The 22,273-nt window shown below is 45.5% G+C and overlaps 1 protein-coding gene across 2 annotated transcripts in view; it reads left to right on the top strand.

The window, feature by feature from the left end:
* The window catches only part of STX18 (syntaxin 18), a 200,740-nt gene that overhangs the window by 108,005 nt on the left and 70,462 nt on the right, over positions 1-22,273 (top strand). For both annotated transcript variants that reach the window (XM_033949373.1, XM_033949363.1), the window contains 3 exons: positions 6,656-6,722; positions 18,285-18,397; positions 21,040-21,128. In XM_033949373.1, coding sequence (XP_033805264.1) covers positions 6,656-6,722; positions 18,285-18,397; positions 21,040-21,128 — 269 coding nt within the window. The remainder of the gene's footprint in view (positions 1-6,655; positions 6,723-18,284; positions 18,398-21,039; positions 21,129-22,273) is intronic.

The raw sequence follows: 22,273 nt of genomic DNA, 5'->3' as shown, positions 1-22,273 counted from the left end.
GGGAAGGGCACTGATGAACTGCCCAATTCACATCTTCCAGCCAATGGGGATGTTCTTTGATTGATGATAGACACTGACAAAAAGGCTGCTTTGAAAGAGGCAGCTTATCTGGCCAAGTTCAAGGTCTTGGAAATCTGGCAGTGTGCAAAAATACCATATTAATGAAAAGATTCAAGGATTCACATATTGATGAAGCTTTATGATGAGTATGAGAAGCTAAAAAAGAATTTGCACAGAAGCAACAGAAGTGATCTGATGAATCAAGAAGCCTTCAAAGAACGTCTCACCCATCTTTTTGATGTTGGAAATGGAAGAAACATGCCGAAGCAAAATGTTTTGTCAGGCAGCATGGCCGGCATTGACTTTGTATTTGCAAAAAAGGAGGCTAGAAAGAGAGAGTGTATGAAGAAAGATAAGTTTGCAGCCAAAGTAAAGGCAGAAAATGTCAGTAGTCCTACAAAGCCAACTGCTACTTCTCTCCCTCTGATTAGTGGATTATCCGATTCCAAGAATAGTGTGGAAGTTGACTGAGTTATTCAAATTCAGAAACTAATTTTGAAGTCAGCAGAACCCCTTGTTCCAGTTCTTGGTCAAAATGGACAAAGGTGAACATCCTTGCACATTCTGAACCTGTCAGAGCATTAGATTATGTTAATGTGCCAGACAGGGGTGTGACATATTTAATTGATGCTGTTGTCCATCCATCTTGCTTCAAAGTCACACTGATGAATATTGACTGAATGTAGGACTACTGTTCAGCATTTGCACATAACGTTTTGAATTTACTGTGAAATAATGACATTTGTTACCAGTCATCACAGAACATTGAACAATGCATAATAAATCAGTAGGCCAACAAGCCTATTTTCAGGTGTAAGTAGGTGGATTATGCAGTAGCTCAAGTTTCAGTTTTCTATACCATTCTCCCATGGGAGCTCAGAACGGTTTGCATGAATTTATTCAGGTACTCATGTATTTTTCCCTGTCCTGGTGGGCTCACAATCTGTCTAATGTACCTGGGACAATGGGGGATTAAGTGACTTGCCTAAGGGAGGAGAACTGCTTGCGTGACAGTTCTGAAGTAGATTGGCATAGCACAGATCGGATCACTCTCGGTTGCTTGAGTCGGAAGAAGAATTTCCGACTACTGTGTTGATTTGATCCGTATTTTATATATATATTTTAACTTTTCCATGTGCATTTGCTCACAATTCAGGTTTAGTTGGAAAATTAATATAAATTCTGTACTTGCATTTTATGTATTAAATTTAAAAAGTAGTTGAGCAACCTCTAAATGTTTACCAAAATGCTTATGATTTGGTACAATTAACGGTGGTCAGTTAATTCTGTTAGAACAAAACTAGACTTGTAGAGACCATGTCTCATGAACTAGATTATTTTTGGCCCACCTTAATGTAACAGTGCTTTTGCTAGCCCTAGGTAAAATAATTTGCAGTAGTTCAATATTGTAATAACCAGTGCATGTAGCACAGATCGAAAGTCATCAAATGAAGATCATTTATTGAATTGTAATAGTATTTCTAGTGCAATGTATCTAGTGGTCCTGAATGTTAGGGTCTTGTATCTGAACCAGGAATTTGCTTGTAGAAACTGTCAATCATAGTAACATACATAGTAAATGATGGTCCATCCAGTCTGCCCTGTAATTACATGCATTACAATTTCATGATTAAACTAAAATGTATTTTTTTTTTTTCTTTGTTTATTTCTGGGCCATACACCTTAGAAGTTCATCTGGTATAGTCCTTAGGTTCCAATTACTGGAGTTGCCATTGAAGATCATTCCTGCCTATCCAAACCATCTCCTTTGCAGGATTCAGATCATGAAAGTTTGCCCATTGATATTCTAATTAAAGATCTTCTGTATTCATCCCATGTTGTTTTTTTTTTTTTTTTTTTTAATTCCAACACCATTTTCCTCTCCACCTCCTTCCCAGGGAGTTGTTCCTGCCCCCCTCACCTTTCTGCAATCAAGTTGCTCTAAAGTGCTTTTGATTGATCTGCTCTGCAGGTATTTTATCTCAGTGTTCTATGGAGGCTCGGAGCCTGGAGGTTCCCACTTAGTGGGACCTCTGCCTGGAAGAAGATGCAAATTTGCATAGCAGAAGTCTACTGCTAGCAGGATCATTCCTTTAAGGACACCTAGCTAGCCAACCTGCTGATATTATTTTTATAGCTCAGGAGCTATCCCCTATGTAGCTGCTTGCATTTCTGATTCAGTCAGGAGCTTGAGTACAGGCTCTTTGGACTCCTTCCCAGCTTGGCTGGGACTAACAGTGGGCCGATTACATGGTCCTCCCCCCTTTTGTGTGACAGTTTTCCAGAGGTTGAGGTTCAATCTGACCTTGGTCTGACTGGCTGCCAGAAGACAAGGTTCATCCAGTGAATCTGTGAGGCAGATTTCTTCTTTCATTCCAGCTGAAATCCTATGCTGAAGTGAGTAAGGCTATTGAAGGCTATGGGGAAAATTGGGGGTGTCCCTAAAAGTTGAAGTTGAGGGTTTCTGACCCCAGAGCCAAAGTCCCCCTCCTCTAAAACCCTTTCCCTATGATCTTTTTCCTTTAGGGAGTTTTTAGCATGATTTTTCTGTAAGTTGCCATCTTGGATTTTAAACTTATCTCTTTTTTTTTTTTTTTTTTAACTCCATCCACCTCAAACCCTTCAATTTTGTTCAAAAGCAACTAGGATGAACCCCTGAAGCCTCTTTACTCCTATATCATGCCAGGTTTGCACTGGATGGCTGACAGAGGAGCGTCCGTGTCCCATGTGAGGTCGAAAATGTGGGGAAGTGGCAGGAGCCTTGGGTCCAGCCTCCTCCAAGTCCTCCAGAGATAGGAATCCACAAGAGACGCGTTCCCAGGGAAGTGACCCTTCCCAGGACTTTTTTAATCTATTGCCCAAGCACAAATGCATGGGGGCTGTGGAGCCCAGGAGGACTGGCAGGGGATCCCTGCTGGGGTCAGAGAGATCCACAGTATAAGCTTCACCCCAGATTTTGTAAGCCTTATGTGGAATGCTTATTTGAACTACTGAGGGTCCTCAGCATCTGTTAGCAGCACACCAACGGCAGTGGCACAGGGGTTCTCCCCTCCGTAAGCACCCCGACCAGATGAGAATGCAGACTTGTACCAGGATGTTCAGTCTATCATGGACTGGAAGGATTGCAAGTCCAATTCCATGTCATTTTTATCCCAGGGTGGAGTCTGCTTCCAGGAGAACAATAGTCAAGAAGTGGTAGCTCAGGGGGAAGACCCCACAGTATGCTGACTGTTCAGAGCCTCTGCACTATTGAGCATTATTTCCACCTTGCTGCAAGAGTTAAGATGGAAGTCCTGCCAGCTTCCTCTTCTTAATGCTCACTTATGAGCAGTTCTGTGACTCAGACCATGTTCTTTACCTCACATCCTCCATACATCACTGAGCTGATCACTGACCACTTGAAGTCACTAGAGAGATCCCTGGCCAAGCTATATCCTTTGGTGCTAGATTTCCAGCAGCTGTTTGTTTAGCCGAGAGAGGATTTGCTCGTGGTTCAAGTCTTAGATGAACCTCCCTTCTTAGAGAAGAGAGGGGTGGTGGTAAAGGATCCTTGGGACCAGAAAATGGACTTGCTCCTCAAGTGTCAATTTGAAGCTTTGACCATAGGAATTAAGGCAGCAGCCATGTCTTCCTTTATGGCACGTGCTTGTTGCACTTGCCTGTCTCGGCCCTCCGATCCGTTATATAGGGAAGATCCCCAAATATTCCTCCCTGGAGTAAATTATGTCGCAGATGCTCTGTTTGATCTTATTAGAGTTATGAGCAAGGTCTCGGCATTTGCGATTTCCGCCTAACGGATGCTCTGGATAAGACAGTGGGCAGGAGATGCTACACTTAGCAGGCTTCCATTCTGGGGGCAGATGCTTTTTGGCAAGGGCTAGTGTGACATTGTCATCACGAGTCCTTCCAAACAGCAAACACTGGATGGTCCAGAGTTCGGATTGGGACAATATTCAAGGCTTCTAAAGATTTGTTACATATTTGGGAGTCCAAACGATGCAAAGACTCTTCTTTCTCGCTGGTCTCCTCAGTTGAACTCCCTACAAATCCGCTCCCCTGGCTAACTACAGTGAAGAGCAGCCTGCGATGGTGGCTATGGTCAACTACCCTTTTGCAGGAGTATCCCTCTTTACATCTCCTCCTAGGAGATATTGATGATAGATGCCAACCTTTATGGTTGGGTGCATCGCTGCTACAGACACCCAGTCCAGAAGCGTTGACTCTAGCTCAGTAAAAGTAGTCCATAAATTTTCTGGAACTCGGCTATTCGTTTAGCGCTTCAGGCACTTGAGAAGTCTGTAAAAGGCAAGGCAGCCAAAAGTGTTCTCGGATAAAGTGATAGTGGTAGCATGTCAACAGGCAAGAATGCACCAGAAGTGCCCTGTTGTGACTAGAAGCTCAACTCCTTCTGGTGGGAAGAAGCTCACTTGCAGGCTCTCTTGGCCGTGCCCATAGCAGGAGTGGAAAATATGCAGGCCAACTTTCTCAGTTGGCAGACTTTCAACCCAGGAGAATGGTCACTGTCTCCACAGGCGTTCAACATCATAGTTCGGCGGTGGGAGCCTCCATAGATGGATCTGATGCCTTCGGCAGTGAACACCAAGATGCCTCGTTTTTACAGCGGAAGATTCAAGCTTGGAAGAGAGGGTTGGACACATTAGACAACCGTGGCCAGAGAACAAGCTCTTGTATGTGTTTCCTCTGTGGCCCATGCTTAGTCAAGTTCTTTGCAGGATTGCGATCATCCCTGCTTGATAATACTAGGAGCGTTCAATTGGCCTTGCAGATCATGGTATGTAAAACTAGTCCATTTCAAGGGGGTCAAAGGCCTCATACTTTCATTCCAAGCAGATCTTCTCACTCAGGGACAAGTTTCTGTTGAGAATCTGGAACACTGTGGACTTATGGCATGGCTCTTGAGTGGGCGGTTCTAACAAGGGTTGTTCGGACGTGGTCATTACCATGTTACTCAGAGCTAGAAATACGACCATGGTGGCAGCCTATGCTAAGACCTGGAAGTCCTTTCAGTGTTGGCATGCAGTGAAAGATATAGAGCCCTAGTGAGCTCTGATTTTGGTAGTCCTGGATTTTTTTTGTATGAGGAACTTTAGAAGGAACTGTTGGTCAGTTTTCTGAAAATGCAGGTAACAGGCCTTTCCTGTTTCCAAGCTCAGTGGGGAAAGAGATTCCTTGAACTCTCACGCTTTCGCCCAGTTCATTAAAGGGGTTCTGCAGTTTTGCCCTCCAGTGTTTCCCTTTCCTTTCCTGGAACCTTAACATCCTGTTGTAAGGGCTTGGTACTGCTCCATATGAGCCCTTATGAGAGGCTGTCCTTTGGATCTTGCAGTTAAGACAGTGTTCCTGGTGGCATTTATGTGAGCGAGATGGGTTTCCAAGTTACATGTTCTTTCCTGCAGGGAGCCGTTCCATAGGATTATGGAAGCTGGGTTGTTCCTACACATGGTTCCATCTTTCTTACCGGAAGTAGTCTCAGCCTTCCATATCAATCTGGAAGTCTGATCGCTTTTTGCCCTATGGGGTCTAAGAAAAAGGATAGAATATTGCATTTGCTAGATGTCAAGCGAGTGCTTCTTAGACAAAACTTGTAACTTCAAGATACCGATCGGACCACTTTTTTGTTCTGATTCATCATGCCAAGAAAGGGAGGCTGGTGTCTATAGCCTTAATATCCAGATTGATTAAAATGGCCAAATCCTCTGTGTATGTGGGCTATGGTAAACAGCCACCGGTTGTGTTGAAAGTGTACTCAGATAGAGGGGCTGCTGCCTCTTGGTTGGAGACTAGGGCTGTCTCGCCTGAGGAGATTTGTAGAGCAGCTACATGGTCTACTCTTCATACCTTTACCAGGTTCTATAGGGTGGGTGTAGCAGCCAAGAAAAATGCTGCTTTCTGGCCCTCCGTTTTGAAGGCAGGCTCAGCGGGTCCACTCTAGACTCTGGGGATTGCTTTGGTACGTTCCTAGCATTCAGGACCACTAGATACATTACACTAGAAAGAAAAACTAGATTCTTACCTTGGTAATCTTTCTTGTAGATGCGACCTAATGGTCCTGATGCCCCGGCCTGTGTATGAGAGGATTTAAAAAAACAAAAGAAAAAGGATGCATAGGAAAATCCTGGTGACCTTACAGTCTAGTTTAAGTCTCTGCTTGATAGGCTATTTGAGTAGCTACGAGCTCTATATATAATTAGTGCTGGTTGCACAAGTTTGAATGCTATAATGTTATTTCCTATGTTTGTTACAGAGCAGAACAGAATTGTGGTGTCAGGGATTTTTCCTGTTTCCCTCCTTCAGTTATGTCTTTTATTACAGTGCTACTTGATTGCTTTTGTACTAACTGAGGGGGCAGGAGCTGCTCCCTGAGAAGGAGGTGGAGTTGGAAAACATGATTGACAGTTTTCTGCCAGCAACTTGCTATTTCAGATATAAGACTCTAGCCTTCAGGACCACTAGACACAACTACAAGAAAGAAGATTACTGAGGTAAGAACCTAAGCTTTCTTTTATCTGTTTATCTTGTATATAAGACATGGACTTTTACATATAATAATTTTTTTCTCATGGATTTTTCATAGGAGTATGCAGGCTATACTCTGAACAACGGGCCATTCGAGTTAAGCGAGTAGTAGACAAGAAAAGATTGTGAGTACTTCATAGGCAATAGAACTGAAAATCCTGGTTGTTTTTTGATTGTGTTACTATGTAATGTATATATAAGTTCTATTCCAGACCAGTAAATTTTTATCCACTCTCTGACAAGTTAGGTTTTGTAGAGGAACTGTGCCCTGTATAAGAGTTTATAAACCATCAAAGAAAACAAACCCTAAGGAAAGTCTAAAAATAGGGTAAAACAAGATGATCCTTGCTTGATAATGTCTTCCAAAAACATGGATTCACATTTCGGCATTAATATGCCTTCCTCAGAGGTAAAACAATGAGCTTCATGTATTAAAAATTTCAGTGTTACGGATGTCGTCAAAACATAAGTAATGTGTGTCATCTAAACACCAAAATCAATTCTGCGAAAACAACTTCCCAAAAAAACATGCCTGAAAAGACTTCATAAATCCAGGGTTTTTTTTTTTTCAATGAACAGGTTCATATAAAGGATATGTAGAGATTAATAACTTAGATGTTCTCTTCTGCCCAGAAAATTGCCAATTTTTATCCCACATATTACTAGACTAGTGCATAAAAAATTCAGAACACCCTTTGCATAAGCTAATGATATGCATGTGTATCAGATGTTAACTTGAATGTAATAAGGTTAATGTAAATGGCAATTGAGAAGCCTTCTGAATGTTTGAAAAGATTGTTACGTTATATTGAAATCTTTAATAAAGGTATTTTTCTATTTAAAATTATGCACTAAAGGGGGTCATATGACACTGAGCTAGCAGCAAATCTGAAGTGTGGGGAGCTCCCAAAAAAAATTCTTTCTGCATGCCATAATTTACAAGGCTCCCCTGACCCAAAAACACAGGGTGAAGGGAAGAGATAGCCCTAACGAACAACCTACCATAAATAATCCTAAATTTTTTAGGTGAAGGGGAAGCCCTCAGTCACACAGCCTGCAATGGCTGGTGCTCTAGGGCATGTCCCCATTATAGGCTGTGACTGAGGGCTTCCCCTTCACCTAAAAAATTTAGGATTATTTATGGTAGGTTGTTCGTTAGGGCTATCTCTTCCCTTCACCCAGTGTTTTTGGGTCAGGGGAGACTTATTTTTTCAGATACTCCTCTTTTTGGGATTTTCATTGTTTCTTCATAATTTACAAGGCAACAGCTCTTATGTTTTTTTAAGCACTGCAGCTTAATAGCCCAGGCTCTTTTCTTTCAAAAATTGAGATTATGGCTTGAAAAATCCCTAGAAAGGATAGGGACCGGAGTCACATGGGTGAGTCCTAGATGGCGGATGAGGAGACAGCAAGATCTCACTCATTAGTTGGGCCTGAGCAGAGAGATGGTGCCTGATATCAAAGCAGTATTAGAAGCATTGGTGGATATGAAGATACAGATAGCCAAGAAACTGTAATAGGTAAATAATAATAATAGTTTTATGTATATCCTGTCATACCTTTTCAGTTCAAGACAGTATACAGTAATGGATAAGTACAAGTGGATATTGTGGGAACAGGAATTGATACAAGTAAGGAAGTAGGGAGTAGAGGGAATTGGTTGAGAGAAGTGGGATGCAAAGGGAGGATGAGTTCTAAGTCTGAGTTAGGGGCTTGGAAGATCAGACAAACTTGTCGAATAAGTGGGTAGATAATAGAATGGAAGCTCTAAGAGCTGATTTTCTTACCTCTCAACAGCGCTTATCAGACATGGAAGAAAGGCTCCAGCAGTAAGGTATCTTGCAATAATCTCTTCAATCCAAGATCATTGCTTTGGAACAAAAAGTCGATGACCTAGAGCAGGGGTAGGCAATTCCGGTCTTCGAGAGCCACAGGAAGGTCAGGTTTTCAGATTATCCACAATAAATATGCATGAGATAGATTTGCATCTCAAGGAGGCAGTGCATGCAAATCCATCTCATATTCATTGTGGATATCCTGAAAACCTGAACTGCCTGTGGCTCTTGAGGACCAGAATTGCCTACCCCTCACCTAGAAAATGGGTCATATCATATTGTAACCCACCACTGATTTGGAATACCAGAGTCTATAAAGGATTCAGAACTCGGAGGCTCTTTGGAAACATTGTTTCCTTGGTCCCTGCAGCTTCAGTCCAGGGCAAGACTGCTGTGTATCAAACATGCACACAGACTGGGACCTAAACACACCACAGACCAACAGCCTAGATTTGTTATACTGAAACTTTTAAACTTCGTACACAAGCAAGAAATATTGCAGACATTATTAGTTGGGGGGTCCCTTCAATACGAAAACCACAAAACCTTGTGCTTACAGGATTTGTCCACTGTAGTAGTGGAGAAGTGGAAGACCTTTGTTCTGACATGCTAGCTGCAACACCAGAATAAAGTACCTTCAGCCTTCTTTTATCCAGCAAAACTAAGAGTGGCCTATGACAGGTGACTGTTTGTTTATACTCAAGCTGCTGAAGCCTTAAAATTTGCTCATCGGATAAATGTACTATCTGCTTCCTAACCTGAGTGCGCCACTGGCTACTGTCAATATACAGGAATGTTACTGTGCAGCTTGGACAGGACAATATTTGTGGATTTTGATCATAGTTTTTTGCTCAGTTAGCAATGCAGATTTTATTCCCACTTGGAGACTTGTCTACTACTCGTTATTGATTTGTCCTAGGGATGAAGCATCATATACACCTCATTCACTAACATACTTGCAGCTTCTATACTATTTGGGGGGCTTCCAGTTGTTATGGACCTATTGAGCTTCTGTTTTGCTAGACTATGTGAAGCCCAACGTCGGAGGTTTTGTTGGGCCGAGGGGGGATGGCTGCAGAGGCTGGTCAGCAGTGTTCGCGCTGTGGGAAGCGCCGAACACTGTCGGGTCTTTGCTCTGCCGGGTGCTTGGACGCACCGGCAGACGATCCCTTTTTGAAGGCTTGTGAGGCGGCCATTTCCCGGGTGCGGGAAGCTCGCTCGATGTCCCCGCCGCTCAAAGTCGATGCAGGATTACTGCAGGGCTCTGCCACGGAGGACAGGAGTGAGGCGGCGGGGGGGGAGTCGAGAGCGCTGGAGGACGGCGCGGTCCCGCTCCTCGGCTCGGATCAGGGCGGGTTAATGCCCCTTAACTGGGGATCATTTTCGCCCGAATTTGTAATGTTGTTAATCAGGCTTTTAAGTTGCAGTCCTCGCAGCCTACCCAGCCGGTGCTGGGGGCCGGGCAGTCCCTTGCGGTACCCTCTACCTCTGCGGGGGGGGAGGGGACGGATACCAGACCCACTGCGGGGGCGGCAGGGTCCCCGGGGCGGTCGCAGGGGGCAAAGAAGCGCAGACTTGTGTCTGCGGAGGCAGAAGATAATTTGCCAAGGTCGCCTTTCTCACTTCCTGAGTCGTTAGAGGAAGGTGAGCTATTGGATTGGGACGCGGAGAGTCTCCCGGGTAGGGAGGTGGATGACCCTTCCGCTCTCCGTTTGTTCCATAGAGAGGAACTTTCTTCCTTAATTTCAAAGGCTTTGCAAAGTTTGAACATTGCTCAGGAAGAGGCTACGGTGTCCGGTAACCCCCTGATGGCAGGTACACGTAGGCCGCCTAAGTCCTTTCCGGTCCATGAAGCCATGCAGGAGCTGATCTCGGCGCAATGGGAGGCGCCGGAGGCCAGTTTGCGGGTGGCAAAGGCCATGAGGCTCTTGTATCCGGTTGACCCGACCGAACTGGAAAAGTTTAGGTTACCTAGGGTGGACGCTTTGGTGGCGGCGGTGACTAAAAGAACTACCTTGCCGGTGGAAGGGGGCGTGACACTAAAGGATGCGCAGGATAGAAAGATTGAAGCATCCCTAAAGATGTCCTTTGAAGTAGCTGCTGTTACCTTACAGGCCGCAATCTGCAGCTCTTACGCGGCGCGAGCATGTCTGCAGTGGTCACAAGGGATGACCGATAATTTACTGGAGTCTGGGGGTTCTGTCCCTTCGGAGCTGGCTGATTTGGAGTCCGGCTTGGCTTATTTGGCAGACTCCTTATATGATATTATTCGGGCGTCTGCGAAATAGATGTCTCTTTCTGTGGTTTCACGCAGATCATTGTGGCTCCGTCATTGGGCGGCCGATGCAGCGTCCAAGCTTCGGCTGGTGAGACTCCCTTTTAAAGGGGGTTTATTGTTTGGAGAGGATTTAGATAAACTGGTGAAGGATTTTGGGGATGCCAAAACTCAGCGTTTACCGGAGGACAGGGCTAGGCCCCCGGTAAGGTCCTCATCGTCTAGACCGCGTTTCCGGGATGTTAGGCGTGCCAGGGCTGGTAAACCTTTTTCCAGGTCTGCATCTGGCCCGTTCTCTGCTTCGAGACCTCGGTTTCAGCAGAGGAGTTCCTTTCGTACGACGAAACCCTCTTCAGGGCAGTCAACACGTACCCCAGCCAGTCACACTCCACAATGACGGGGGCTTGGCTCCCTCCGCCTTGCCCTTAGGGGGGTCGGCTTTCGGCATTCCAGGCGGAGTGGGCCACAGTCACGTCCGATCAGTGGGTGTTGGACATTGTTCAAGACGGGTACAAATTAGAGTTCGCCTCTCCCGTCGTAGATTCTTTCTTGGTGTCCCCGTGCAATGGGGCGGCCAAGGGAGACGAGGTCCGCAGGACTCTTCAGGTGCTGCTTGATCTGGGGGCGGTGGTACCGGTGCCCCCGGAAGAGGTAGGCCGCGGTATATATTCCCTTTACTTCATTGTACCAAAGAAAGGGGGGTCTTTCAGACCGGTGCTGGATCTCAAAGGGGTCAACAGATTCCTCAGTATGCGCCATTTCCGAATGGAGACGGTACGCTCGGTTATTGCGGCGGTAAGACCGGGAGAGTTCCTCACGTCCCTCGATCTCAAGGAGGCGTACCTCCATATTCCGATATGGCCTCCGCATCAGCGGTATCTGCGGTTTGCGATTCTAGGCCAACATTATCAGTTTCGGGCAATGCCCTTTGGCCTGGCGACGGCTCCCCGCACGTTTTCCAAAGTCATGGTGGTGGTAGCCGCTTTTCTACGCAAGGAAGGGATTCGGGTACACCCTTACTTAGACGATTGGTTGATCCGCGCCTCATCCCGACAGAGAGTAATCTCTCTCCTTCAGTCGTTGGGGTGGATTGTCAACTTTCCCAAGAGTTTTTTGTCCCCATCGCAGTCATTGGTGCATCTGGGGGTGCGGTTCGATACGGCTCTGGGGAAGGTGTTTCTACCCCGAGACCGGGGGGAGAAATTGCAGGCTCAGATTCGCCTCCTTCTCGGGTCGGCCAGACCTCGAGTTTGGAATTATGTACAGGTGCTGGGCTCCGTGGTGGCGACTCTGGAGGTGGTTCCCTGGGCCCGGAGCCACATGAGGCCCTTACAGCAGTCTCTGCTATCTCGCTGGTCCCCAGCTTCTCTGAACTACAATGTGCGTCTCCAATGGAGTCCTCAAGCAGCTCGCAGCATGCGCTGGTGGCTCCAGGACTGGCATCTTTGGAGGGGCATGCCGTTGGCCACGCCGGATTGGGTGGTAGTTACAACGGATGCCAGTCTGCGGGGCTGGGGAGCCCAGTGCCTGCAAACGTCGGTGCAGGGAATGTGGTCCTCCCAGGAGGCTCAATGGCCCATAAATTTGCTGGAATTAAGAGCGATCCGGTTGGCACTGCGGGCTTTTCAGTTACTAATTCAAGACAAGCCGACCAGGATCTTTTCCGACAGTGTCACGGCGGTCGCATATGTCAATCGTCAGGGGGGCACCCGGAATCCGCAGTTGGCCGAAGAGGCAAGAAATTTGTTTCGATGGGCAGAGGGGCATGTTCCGCTTCTGTCGGCAGCACACATTGCAGGTCACGAGAACGTGCAAGCGGACTTCCTCAGCAGAAATCTTCTAGATCCGGGCGAATGGGAGTTGTCGGCTCGAGCGTTCGGCCTGCTAGTCCGTCGTTGGGGGTTGCCAGAGATGGATCTCATGGCCTCTTCCCGCAATGCGAAGGTGCCTCGGTTCTTCAGCAGACGCAAGGAAAAGGGATCGGAGGGGGTGGACGCATTAGCTCTCCCGTGGCCTCCGAATTGCCTTCTGTATGTGTTCCCGCCTTGGCCCATGATAGGGCGGGTGTTGCAACGCATCGCTCGCTTTCGGGGCAGAGTAATCCTGGTGGCTCCGGATTGGCCACGGCGGCCGTGGTACGCAGATCTGATGCAGCTGTCGGTAGGCGAGCAGGTAGCGTTCCAGGTGACTCCGGACTTACTAACTCAGGGTCCAATATTGATGGAAGATCCGGCCCGCTTTGGTCTTACGGCCTGGCTATTGAAAGGTCAAGGCTAAAAAAGAAAGGCTATTCAGAACGGGTGATTTCCACCCTGCTTAAAGCTAAGAAGATTTCAACGTCAGCCTCCTATGCGAGAGTCTGGAGGATCTTTGAGGCATGGTGCGGAAGACAGGGAATTGCGCCTTTCCAGGCATCTCTGCCGGCTATTCTTGCTTTCCTGCAGGAGGGCGTAGAGAAAGGGTTAGCATATAACTCTTTAAAGGTTCAGGTAGCGGCCATTGCCTGTTACAGGGGCCGGGTGGCTTGCGCGGCTCTCGCGTCGCAGCCGGACGTGGTCCGTTTCCTCAAGGGGGTTCACCATATCCGCCCGCCGGTAAAGCGAATTTGTCCAACATGAACCTTAAGCTCATCCTTGGGAAGTTGCAGGGGGCACCTTTTGAGCCCCTGTCAGCGGCCACTTTGAAAGATGTCACACTGAAAACAGTTTTTTTGGTGGCGATGGCTTCAGCAAGGCGAGTTTCGGAACTGCAGGCGCTTTCTTGCAGAGAGCCCTTTTTACGTTTTTCGGACACTGGGGTGTCGGTGCGTACGGTGCCGTCCTTCCTGCCTAAGGTTATTTCTTCCTTTCATGTGAACCAGAGTTTGTTCCTTCCATCCTTCCGGGAGGAGGATTGGGGGAAACGATTTTTGTCTTTACGGCTACTGGATGTACGCCGTATGCTTCTCCATTATTTGGGGGTGACGAATGATTTTCGTCGGTCGGACCATCTCTTTGTCGCGTTCGCGGGTAAAAACAAGGGGATGGCGGCGTCTAAAGCATCCATTGCGCGTTGGGTCAAGGACACTATTGCTTCGGCGTATGTGTTGTCAGGGAAGAAAGTACCGGAGCACCTTCATGCTCATTCCACTCGGGCTTTGGCTACGTCTTGGGCGGAGTCCGGGGGGATGTCTTTAGAGGAGATTTGCCGGGCGGCCACTTGGTCGTCGGGAAATACTTTTTCAAAGCATTACCGGTTAGATGTAGCGGCCCGGTCGGAGGCGAGTTTTGGCGCTGCAGTGCTGACAGAGGCGGCATTGGCGTCCCACCCAGTTTGAGTTTGCTTTGCTACATCCCACTAGTCTCTGTTCATCTGCTGCTTTGCTATGGAAGGTAAAATTATGGTCTTACCTGTTAATTTTCTTTCCTTTAGAAGCAGCAGATGAATCCAGAGCCCCTCCCCAAGTGCACTGTCTGTGTGTAGGGTGTGGTTGATTGGTTTAGTTAGGGCTATGGTCAGTGTTCCCTCTAAGCGGGCGGGTGTTGTGAGCAAACTTTTTTCACCGTGAGCCAAAAATATCGGGCGCCAGCAAGTTATGAGCCAACTCGCCCGATTCTCCTCTCGCCGCCCTGCCATCTGCCGTACGCCTCTTCCGATCGTGCGCTGTGACGAGAAACGTGTGCGCTGCGATGTAATATTTTGTGCGCCAGCGCACGCCAGCGCAGCTTAGCGGGAACACTGGTTCAAATGGTTTTATTTATTTCCCCAAATTTATTTTTGTTATACGCATTGAAAATATTTGATATTGCGTTTAAATCAAAATCTCAATAAACTTGAAACGAGTGCCCGTGAGATTGTGGGAGGGTTAAATACTCAAAACTTAGAAGTTTTTGCTACGCCAGCTTTCTGGTATCTTTACATACAGTGGCGTACCTAGCATATGTAACATCCGGGGCCCATCATTTTTTGGCACCCCCCCCCATCTGTAAGAAAAACATGATTTTTAGTAACAAACCACACGTCACACATGAGTACCTAGGAAAAGGCAGCATCTTACATATTGCAGTGAGCAGTACATCAATACACCCATTGTAAAACTAAACAAGCCAGACCAGCACAGATCAATCCTACACCGTCAATCCTAACAGAAAACCATGTCTTTCGAACACACAGAACACAGAAAACACCTTCGCCTAGTAAGGAATATGTAATCACAAACTAACCCCTCCCTCTTTTACAAAACTGTAGTGTGGATTTTAGCTACGGAGGTAACAGCTCTGATGCTCATAAAATTCTGAGCATCAGAGCTGCTACCACCAAGGCTGGTGCTAAAAACGCTTCACAGTTTTGTAAAAGGGGGGATAAAATAAAAATACATAGACAAAGGTTAAATTGAACCAGCAAGAAGCTGGACTCTGCATACAATGCTTCACAGAAACAGTGACACATGTCTCCTAAAGCAATAAATAAATAGAAATTTTTTTCTACCTTTGTCTTCTGTGGTTTCTCCTTTCCTCATCTTCTTGTAACTCTCTTCCTTCCATCCACTGTCTGCCGTCTCTCTTCCCCTATATGGCATCTTCTCTCCTTCTATGCCCCTTCCAGAAACTGTATGCCTCCCCCTTCCATCTCTCCTTTCACCCCATTGGTCTGGCATCTCTCTCCTCGCCTTCCCTCTCCCACACCTCTCCTCATAGTCTGGTATCTCCCCTTCCCTGATTCTCTGGCATCTCTCTCCTTTCCTTTTCTTCCATCTTTCGCTCCCCCTCCATGCTCTCACATCTCCCCCTTCCTTTTCCCTTAGACTGGCATACCTTCCTCCTACGCTCCAAGCCCTGGCATCTCCTTTAATTCCCTCCCTCATCTTCCTTCTCCCTCCAGCTGGGTACCGCAACACTCTTCCCTGCAGCTCTGCACTTCCCCACAATTGCCATGCTTCGGTTCCTCTTCTTCCTTCCTTCCCCCCCCCCCCCCCCCCGCGGGACCCTGCGGCACCATCAACTCTTACTCCCTCTAATGTCGGCCCTGCAGCTCCAGACTTCCTCGCACCTTCTCCCCTCCCCCTTTGGATCGCTATTATTTTAAATGTTATAGCCGCGGAGCTGTATCCATCAGTGGAGATGTCTAACCTCGGCCTGCCCCGGAACTCTTACTGCAACAGTGACTTCCTTTTCCTGCCTAGACGGGCGGCTGCTGCAGTAAGAGTTCCGGGGCAGGCCGAGGTTAGACATCTCCACTGATGGATACAGCTCCGCGGCTATAACATTTAAAATAATAGCGATCCAAAGGGGGAGGGGAGAAGGTGCGAGGAAGTCTGGAGCTGCAGGGCCGACATTAGAGGGAGTAAGAGTTGATGGTGCCGCAGGGTCCCGCGGGGGGGGGGGGGAGGAGGAAGGAAGGAAGAAGAGGAACCGAAGCATGGCAATTGTGGGGAAGTGCAATCCCCCCAATGCGTCCCCTTACCTTACCGACGCGTGTGTGCGCTGTGAAGAGAAACTTTGCGCTGCGATGTAATATTTTGTGCGTGAGCGCAGGCCAACGCAGCTTAGCGGGAACACTGGCTATGGTTGGTAAATGTATTATTTCATTGCTGAAAAAAAAAAAAAAATAATAATAAGAGAAAAAGCACATTTTCTACTGGAATGGAGTTTTGTGGCTGCTCATTCTCCTTTCGGGATGCTTGGGCAAAGTGCATAACTGAATCAACAGGAGGAACACCAGGCTTTAAGGCCAACTGTTAATCAGTTCTCTATCTCCACCTGCTGGTCAATGTGAGCTATACCCACTAGTCTCTGGATTCATCTGCTGCTTCTAAAGGAAAGAAAATTAACAGGTAAGACCATAATTTTACCTTACAGCTTATTAACATATTGGATTTCCATTACCAGGGTTTCCTTTTTTAAGGAATAAGTTATTCCTTTTCAGAAGTTGATTACTTATTCTTTTAGCATTGGGAGGGGGGGGGAGAGCAGCTTTAAGCCACAGATGTACAAGCAGATTGTCACTTGCTAAGTGATTTTCTTTAACTGCTTGTGTTTCTGAGAGGGTGAGCACAATGATTTAAGTCTCGTATAAGGACTCTGTCATTATTGTTGGGGAATGGGTGGGTTAGGTGGGATGGGTTTTTTTTGTTTGTTTGTCTTTTGGGGGGGGTTTAGATGGTTTAAGTGGTTTATAGTTTGAATGGAAAGATATTGGCAATTACATTGGCCAATACTCATTTTGGTACCTCTAATGTTAGACCTATTTCTGGGTATATTTGACCTGCTGATTCCAAAAATGGCACCAGTTTTCTCCTATTGACTCTAGTTTTTGAGATACAGAACATATGCCGTATACCACTCTTCACTCGCCCATTAAAAAATCAGGATATTTTAATGTTGTGTTTAATACCTTTTAAGCATGAAAGAAACATATTAAAAATTAAAAGTAAAGTGTACAACATCAAAATTTGCTTATTTCATACCAAAAGCACAAGTTTATGATGCAAACTTTCCAGTCATTTGACACAAAAGAAGCTCCTTTTGTAAGACTTTCAAGAGTGGGATCTGCCAGGACAATCCCACTTAAGATTCCAACAATAGTCTGCCGTCATGTGTGCATCCCATCTTCCTTGGTATCTGGCTTCCATTGTTTTTATGTCTTGGAGAAATCTTTTGCCTTGCTCTTCGCTTAAGTCGCCAAGGTTCTTTGGAAAATAGTCTAAGTAACTGTGCAGAGAATGGACTTTCTTTATCGTCTCTCCAGACCAGCACAGAAACTGATGGGTTAATGCACCTCGACCAGCAGGTGGAGAATGAGACACAAACTTTTGGCTGTAGTATAAATGGGCTGTACAATCAGTCTGTTCTCAGTCTCCAGCAGGTGGAGGTGGTAACCTGTGCAGTCTTTCCCTGGTTTAGTGTAGGGCTGTTAGATTTTGTTTAAATCGGCCTTGTCCCTGTTTGTGGTACTGGATTGTGCTTGGGGGACCCTTTTGGGGGTTCATCCAACCTTGGGGGGTGCCACACTCTACTGGTCGAGTCCCTCCTATTTCCCCCACCTCCCTGAATTTTTTATTTTAGAGTTGTCTCAGCTTTAAGCCTTGCCACCAAATATAGGCAAGACATATAGCTTAGAGAGCCAGTGGTGTCTGTTCAATTGTAAATTAAAGTTGTATAAAAAAAAGTCCTGAGGGAAGCCTCCAATTAAGGTAAATTGCATTTAATTGATAACCGGCACTTTTGGTCTTTCCCTAGGAGCGGTTTTCACAATGAGAACTTTTAAGCTGAAAAAGTGCTCATTGTGTTCCAGGCGCGCAGTCAATGCGGACGGCATGTGCACAAAGTGCACCGGCTGCCGAGAAGGGGAATCCTCATCGACTTCGGGTACCGGCGAGCAGGGTTCCCCTTCATGCATGAACTGCTCGTCTGCAGCAGGCAGTGGGGAAGCCCAGGCTTCCTTCTACCCACACAGGGATTTCCACAGCCGCCAACTATCAGGGAAACAAGCTTATTTTATGTTTGCAATTGGAAGATTGACAAATTAGAAGATTTTGAAGCAATTTTTATTTTGTTTTCTTTGGTGATATTTGAATATCGGTGTTTTTGCATTTCTAGATCACGACTTGAACCTGAGCAAAAAAGTAAATCTACAATGTCTTCTCCAGAGGTTTTACAGAATCCTACAGAAGTATCTGGAGAAGAAATAACAGTTGCTGAAGAAAATTCTGGTTAGAATTTACCTATATTTTTTTCTTTGTTGTATATACATTTTTATTTTGTATATCAATACAGATAAAAGCAGATTGTGTGTTGGACAAATATTACTAAAAGTAGTGGAAAATATTTTTGCTCACTTAGTATATATGACTTATGGTCAAAATGTGATGACAAATATGCACTCGTCACTTCAGCAGAGTGGAAAAACTACTACATCACTGGCCAAATCTGGGCTACTACTACTAATCACTTATAGCGCTGAAAGGCGTGTGCAACGCTGTACATTTTGACACTTATAGATGGTCCCTGCTCAGAAGCGTTTACAATCTAACTTGGACAGACAGACAGACATGACATATAGGGTTGGGGATACAGAACCCAAGGTGAGAGGAGTTAGGAGTCGAAAGCACTCTCGAAGAGGTGGGCTTTTAACTGGGCCTTGAACACTGCCAGAGACCGAGCCCACTGTAGGGATTCGGGCAGCTTGTTCCAAACATATGGCACAGCAAGGAAGAAGGGACAGAGTCTGGAGTTGGCAGTTGAAAAGAAGGGCACAGATAGGAGCTCCACCTGAGGTAATTGTAACCGCAAAAGATGTACTAGCAGTCTGTGTGCTTACAGGTAAATGCACAGAGGAAAGAGTTCTCTTTACTTTGCCCTAGTGTTTTGGTATGAGGAAGAAGAAATTTTCCAATTTAAGGTTAGTAAGTCAGAACTGCCTGCTCTGATGCCATCTTGCCCAAGGCTGCATTTTTATCGTAGTTATCTCTTTGATTAAGGCATTTACCATTGCAGTGTCTCCTGTCATTCAAAGCAGTTTATATATAATATACTGATACTATTTTGTACCTGGAACAGTGGAGGGTTACATGGCTCACCCAGAGTCACAAGGAGTGGAAGTGGAAAATAATAAAATGCCTTTAATTGTGCAATTATGATTAAAAAAATTTTAATCAAATTTAGATAGATAGATATACACATACACAATCATGTGAAAAAATTAGGACATCCCAAGAAATATTCAGTTCTTTCTTAAGAAATGTTCACATATCAATGTCAAATCTTTCTTTTCCAGAGATAGATTTTAAAAAAAAAGTGATAAAGTAGGTAAACAACAAACATTTTCCTTGAAACAAAAGATATCCACAAAAATGTGTATTCTAACTGAGGAATAAATTAGGACACCCTCCACCCTAATAGCTAGTGTTACCCCCTTTGGCTGAAATAACTGCAGTGAGACATTTCTTGTAGCCAACTACCAGTCTCTGACATCTTTCTGAGGAAAGTTTGCCCCACTCAATGCAGAATTCTTTCAGCTGTGAAATGTTTGAGGGGTTTCTTGCATGTACAGCCCATTTCAAATCACCCCACAGCATCTCAATGGGATTAAGATCAGGGCTTTGACACGGCCACTCCAGGATTCTCCATTTCTTAGTTTTCAGCTAGTTCTTGGTGGATTTACTGATATGTTTTGGGTCATTGTCATGTTGCAGGGTCCAGTTCCGCTTCAGCTTTAATTTTCTTACAGATGGTCTTATATGTTCCTCAAGCACCGTCTGATACAGGGTAGAATTCATGGTGGATTCTGTGATGGTGATCTGGCCACAAAAATGACTGCTGTGAGTTTCCATGGTCTCACGAGACTACAGCGGGAACTCACGGCAGCCATTTTTGTTGACGGCTCTGCACAGAGCAGAAGCATAGGACTATCACTCCTGCCCCGCTTCACCGCTAGACCACAAGGTAAGGTGTGGAGAGGTCCGAGAGGCAGGAGGGAGGCGGCGGTGGGTCAGAATAGGTCCTAAAAGTTATTCGCGTTTTTTCAATATTCATGGGCCAGCTCTGCCCCTAACTCCCACGAATATTGAGGGGAGAAGTGTATTCAGGAATCGGTATTTCTCAGCACCACACACTCCTGTTTTTCTTGTATCAAACAACAACAACAAAAAACTAATTGCTTTTACTCGCCAACTCTTTTAATACCATCTCAGCTAAACTTTCTCTTTGAACCTATTGCTTGAACCGTCAGCCGATCAGATGGCTTTTAGCTATAACAGTCTCCCAAGTCACCTGATAATTATGCACACTTCTCTGCAGGCATGCCCTCTTAAAAGTGTACATGCTCAGAACAAACTTCCAACCAACCAGAATGTTTACAGATTTTAAACAATCGCTACTATTTATTTTTACCACTCCACAGTCTCACTTGTATACCTCCCTCCATACCTCTTATATTTAATTTGAACACTGTTCATACTCACCCTGAATTAGTGTTCTTCCCACACCAGGTATGAGTATAGCACTGGTGGTATCCTCTCAAGCAACTTATGCATAGCTAGGGTCTGTTCACTGTACTTGCATGAAGCTAGCAATAGCAAGAGTGTTATGCCACTGATGAGAATGACCCATAGATAAAACTACCCTGGTTTACTGATGGGATTTTGAAGTCAAAATTTCTCAACTTACAGATGAGTATACTTATATATGGTATGTTACTATTACAAATTCTTCTTTACAGCCTTCCACTGATGAATCTAGCTTAGTTTAACATTTCATTTAATACCATGTCTGTAGCTTTTTGTAAACTTGTGTTGTACAAATAAAACAAAATTTAAAAATTCTGGGATTGATGATTTTCTGTGTTTCTGTGCAGACAAGAATTTGCAGGATGCACAAAACAGCTTTGATGTTTGGGAAGATGGTAAAGTAGAAGATGACCTGTCCCCTGAAGAAATTCAGATGGTATACTTTAATATTTAATTATTTAATTAAGTAACTTTATTCAAGTTAGCCACCTACAAAAGAGGAATATTAGCCATTAGTGTTTGTTTATTTATTTATTTCGATTTCTATCCCGTCCTCCCAGTAGCTCAGAACGGGTTAAAAGCCAACATTCACAATGGAAAACATTTTGGACAGTACATGACTATACAGCAACTTAAGTACAGGAGAGTGCAGAAAGAAGGGGGAATATAAGGGAGTCAAGGGGTAGTTTGCAGTTAGAATTTTAGTTGAAGAGGAAGGTCTTTACTGCTTTCCGGAAAGTCTTCAGAGTTCTGTAGTCTGAATTGTGGGGGGAGTTGGTTCCAGAGATGGGGGATGAAGTGGCTGTGGGAGCGTTTGCGGGCGGTTTCTGACAAGAGAGAGACCTTCCTGGGAGGATACATAGGCGTTTCTCCATTTCAGAGTGGAGGAGGCGGGTGGGGGTGTACAGGGTTAGCTTGTATCCATAGGTATGCTGGGGTGTTGGCGTAGATTATTTTATGTGCTATCACTAAGGCCTTGAAAGCACAGCATTGGTTGATCGGGAGCCAGTGCTCTGCGCGGAGGGCTGGGGAGATAGGGTCATGGTAGTTGAGGTTGTATAGGAGTCAGATTGCTGCGTTTTGTATGCGCTGGAGGCGTTTGAGATCTTTTTTGGTCATTCCGTTAAATAGGGAGTTACAGTAATCCATCCTGGAGAGAATATAGGTGTAGAGGAGTTGGGCTAGGTCAGGTTTGGAGATGTAAAGTTTGAGTCTTCTCAGTTGGCGGAGGTAGTAAAAGGAGGTGGAGGCGATTTGAGATATGTGGGTGGACAGGGACAGGTGGCCGTCTAATGCTACTCCTAGGCTGCGTACCTGATCTGCTGCTGTTAGTGAGGTGGAGTCCCATGATAGAGTTGGGCGTGTGTATTTTGGTACTTTTTTTCCTAATCCATAAGAGTTCGGTTTTGGAGGCGTTCAGCTGTAGTTTGTTGTTTGACATCCAGGTTTTCATGTCAGAGAGGCAGAGTTGGAGGTTATCAATTTGGGATGATTGGTTTTCGCCTAGTGGGAGGAGCAAAATTCTTCTCTTCATCAGTCATAAGCAAAAAATCATAATTAAGATGGGAATGTGGTGAAGCT

This window comes from Geotrypetes seraphini, chromosome 1, assembly GCF_902459505.1.
Source record: "Geotrypetes seraphini chromosome 1, aGeoSer1.1, whole genome shotgun sequence".
Lineage (NCBI taxonomy): Eukaryota > Metazoa > Chordata > Amphibia > Gymnophiona > Dermophiidae > Geotrypetes > Geotrypetes seraphini.
This window is presented reverse-complemented; position numbering and strand designations above follow the sequence as displayed.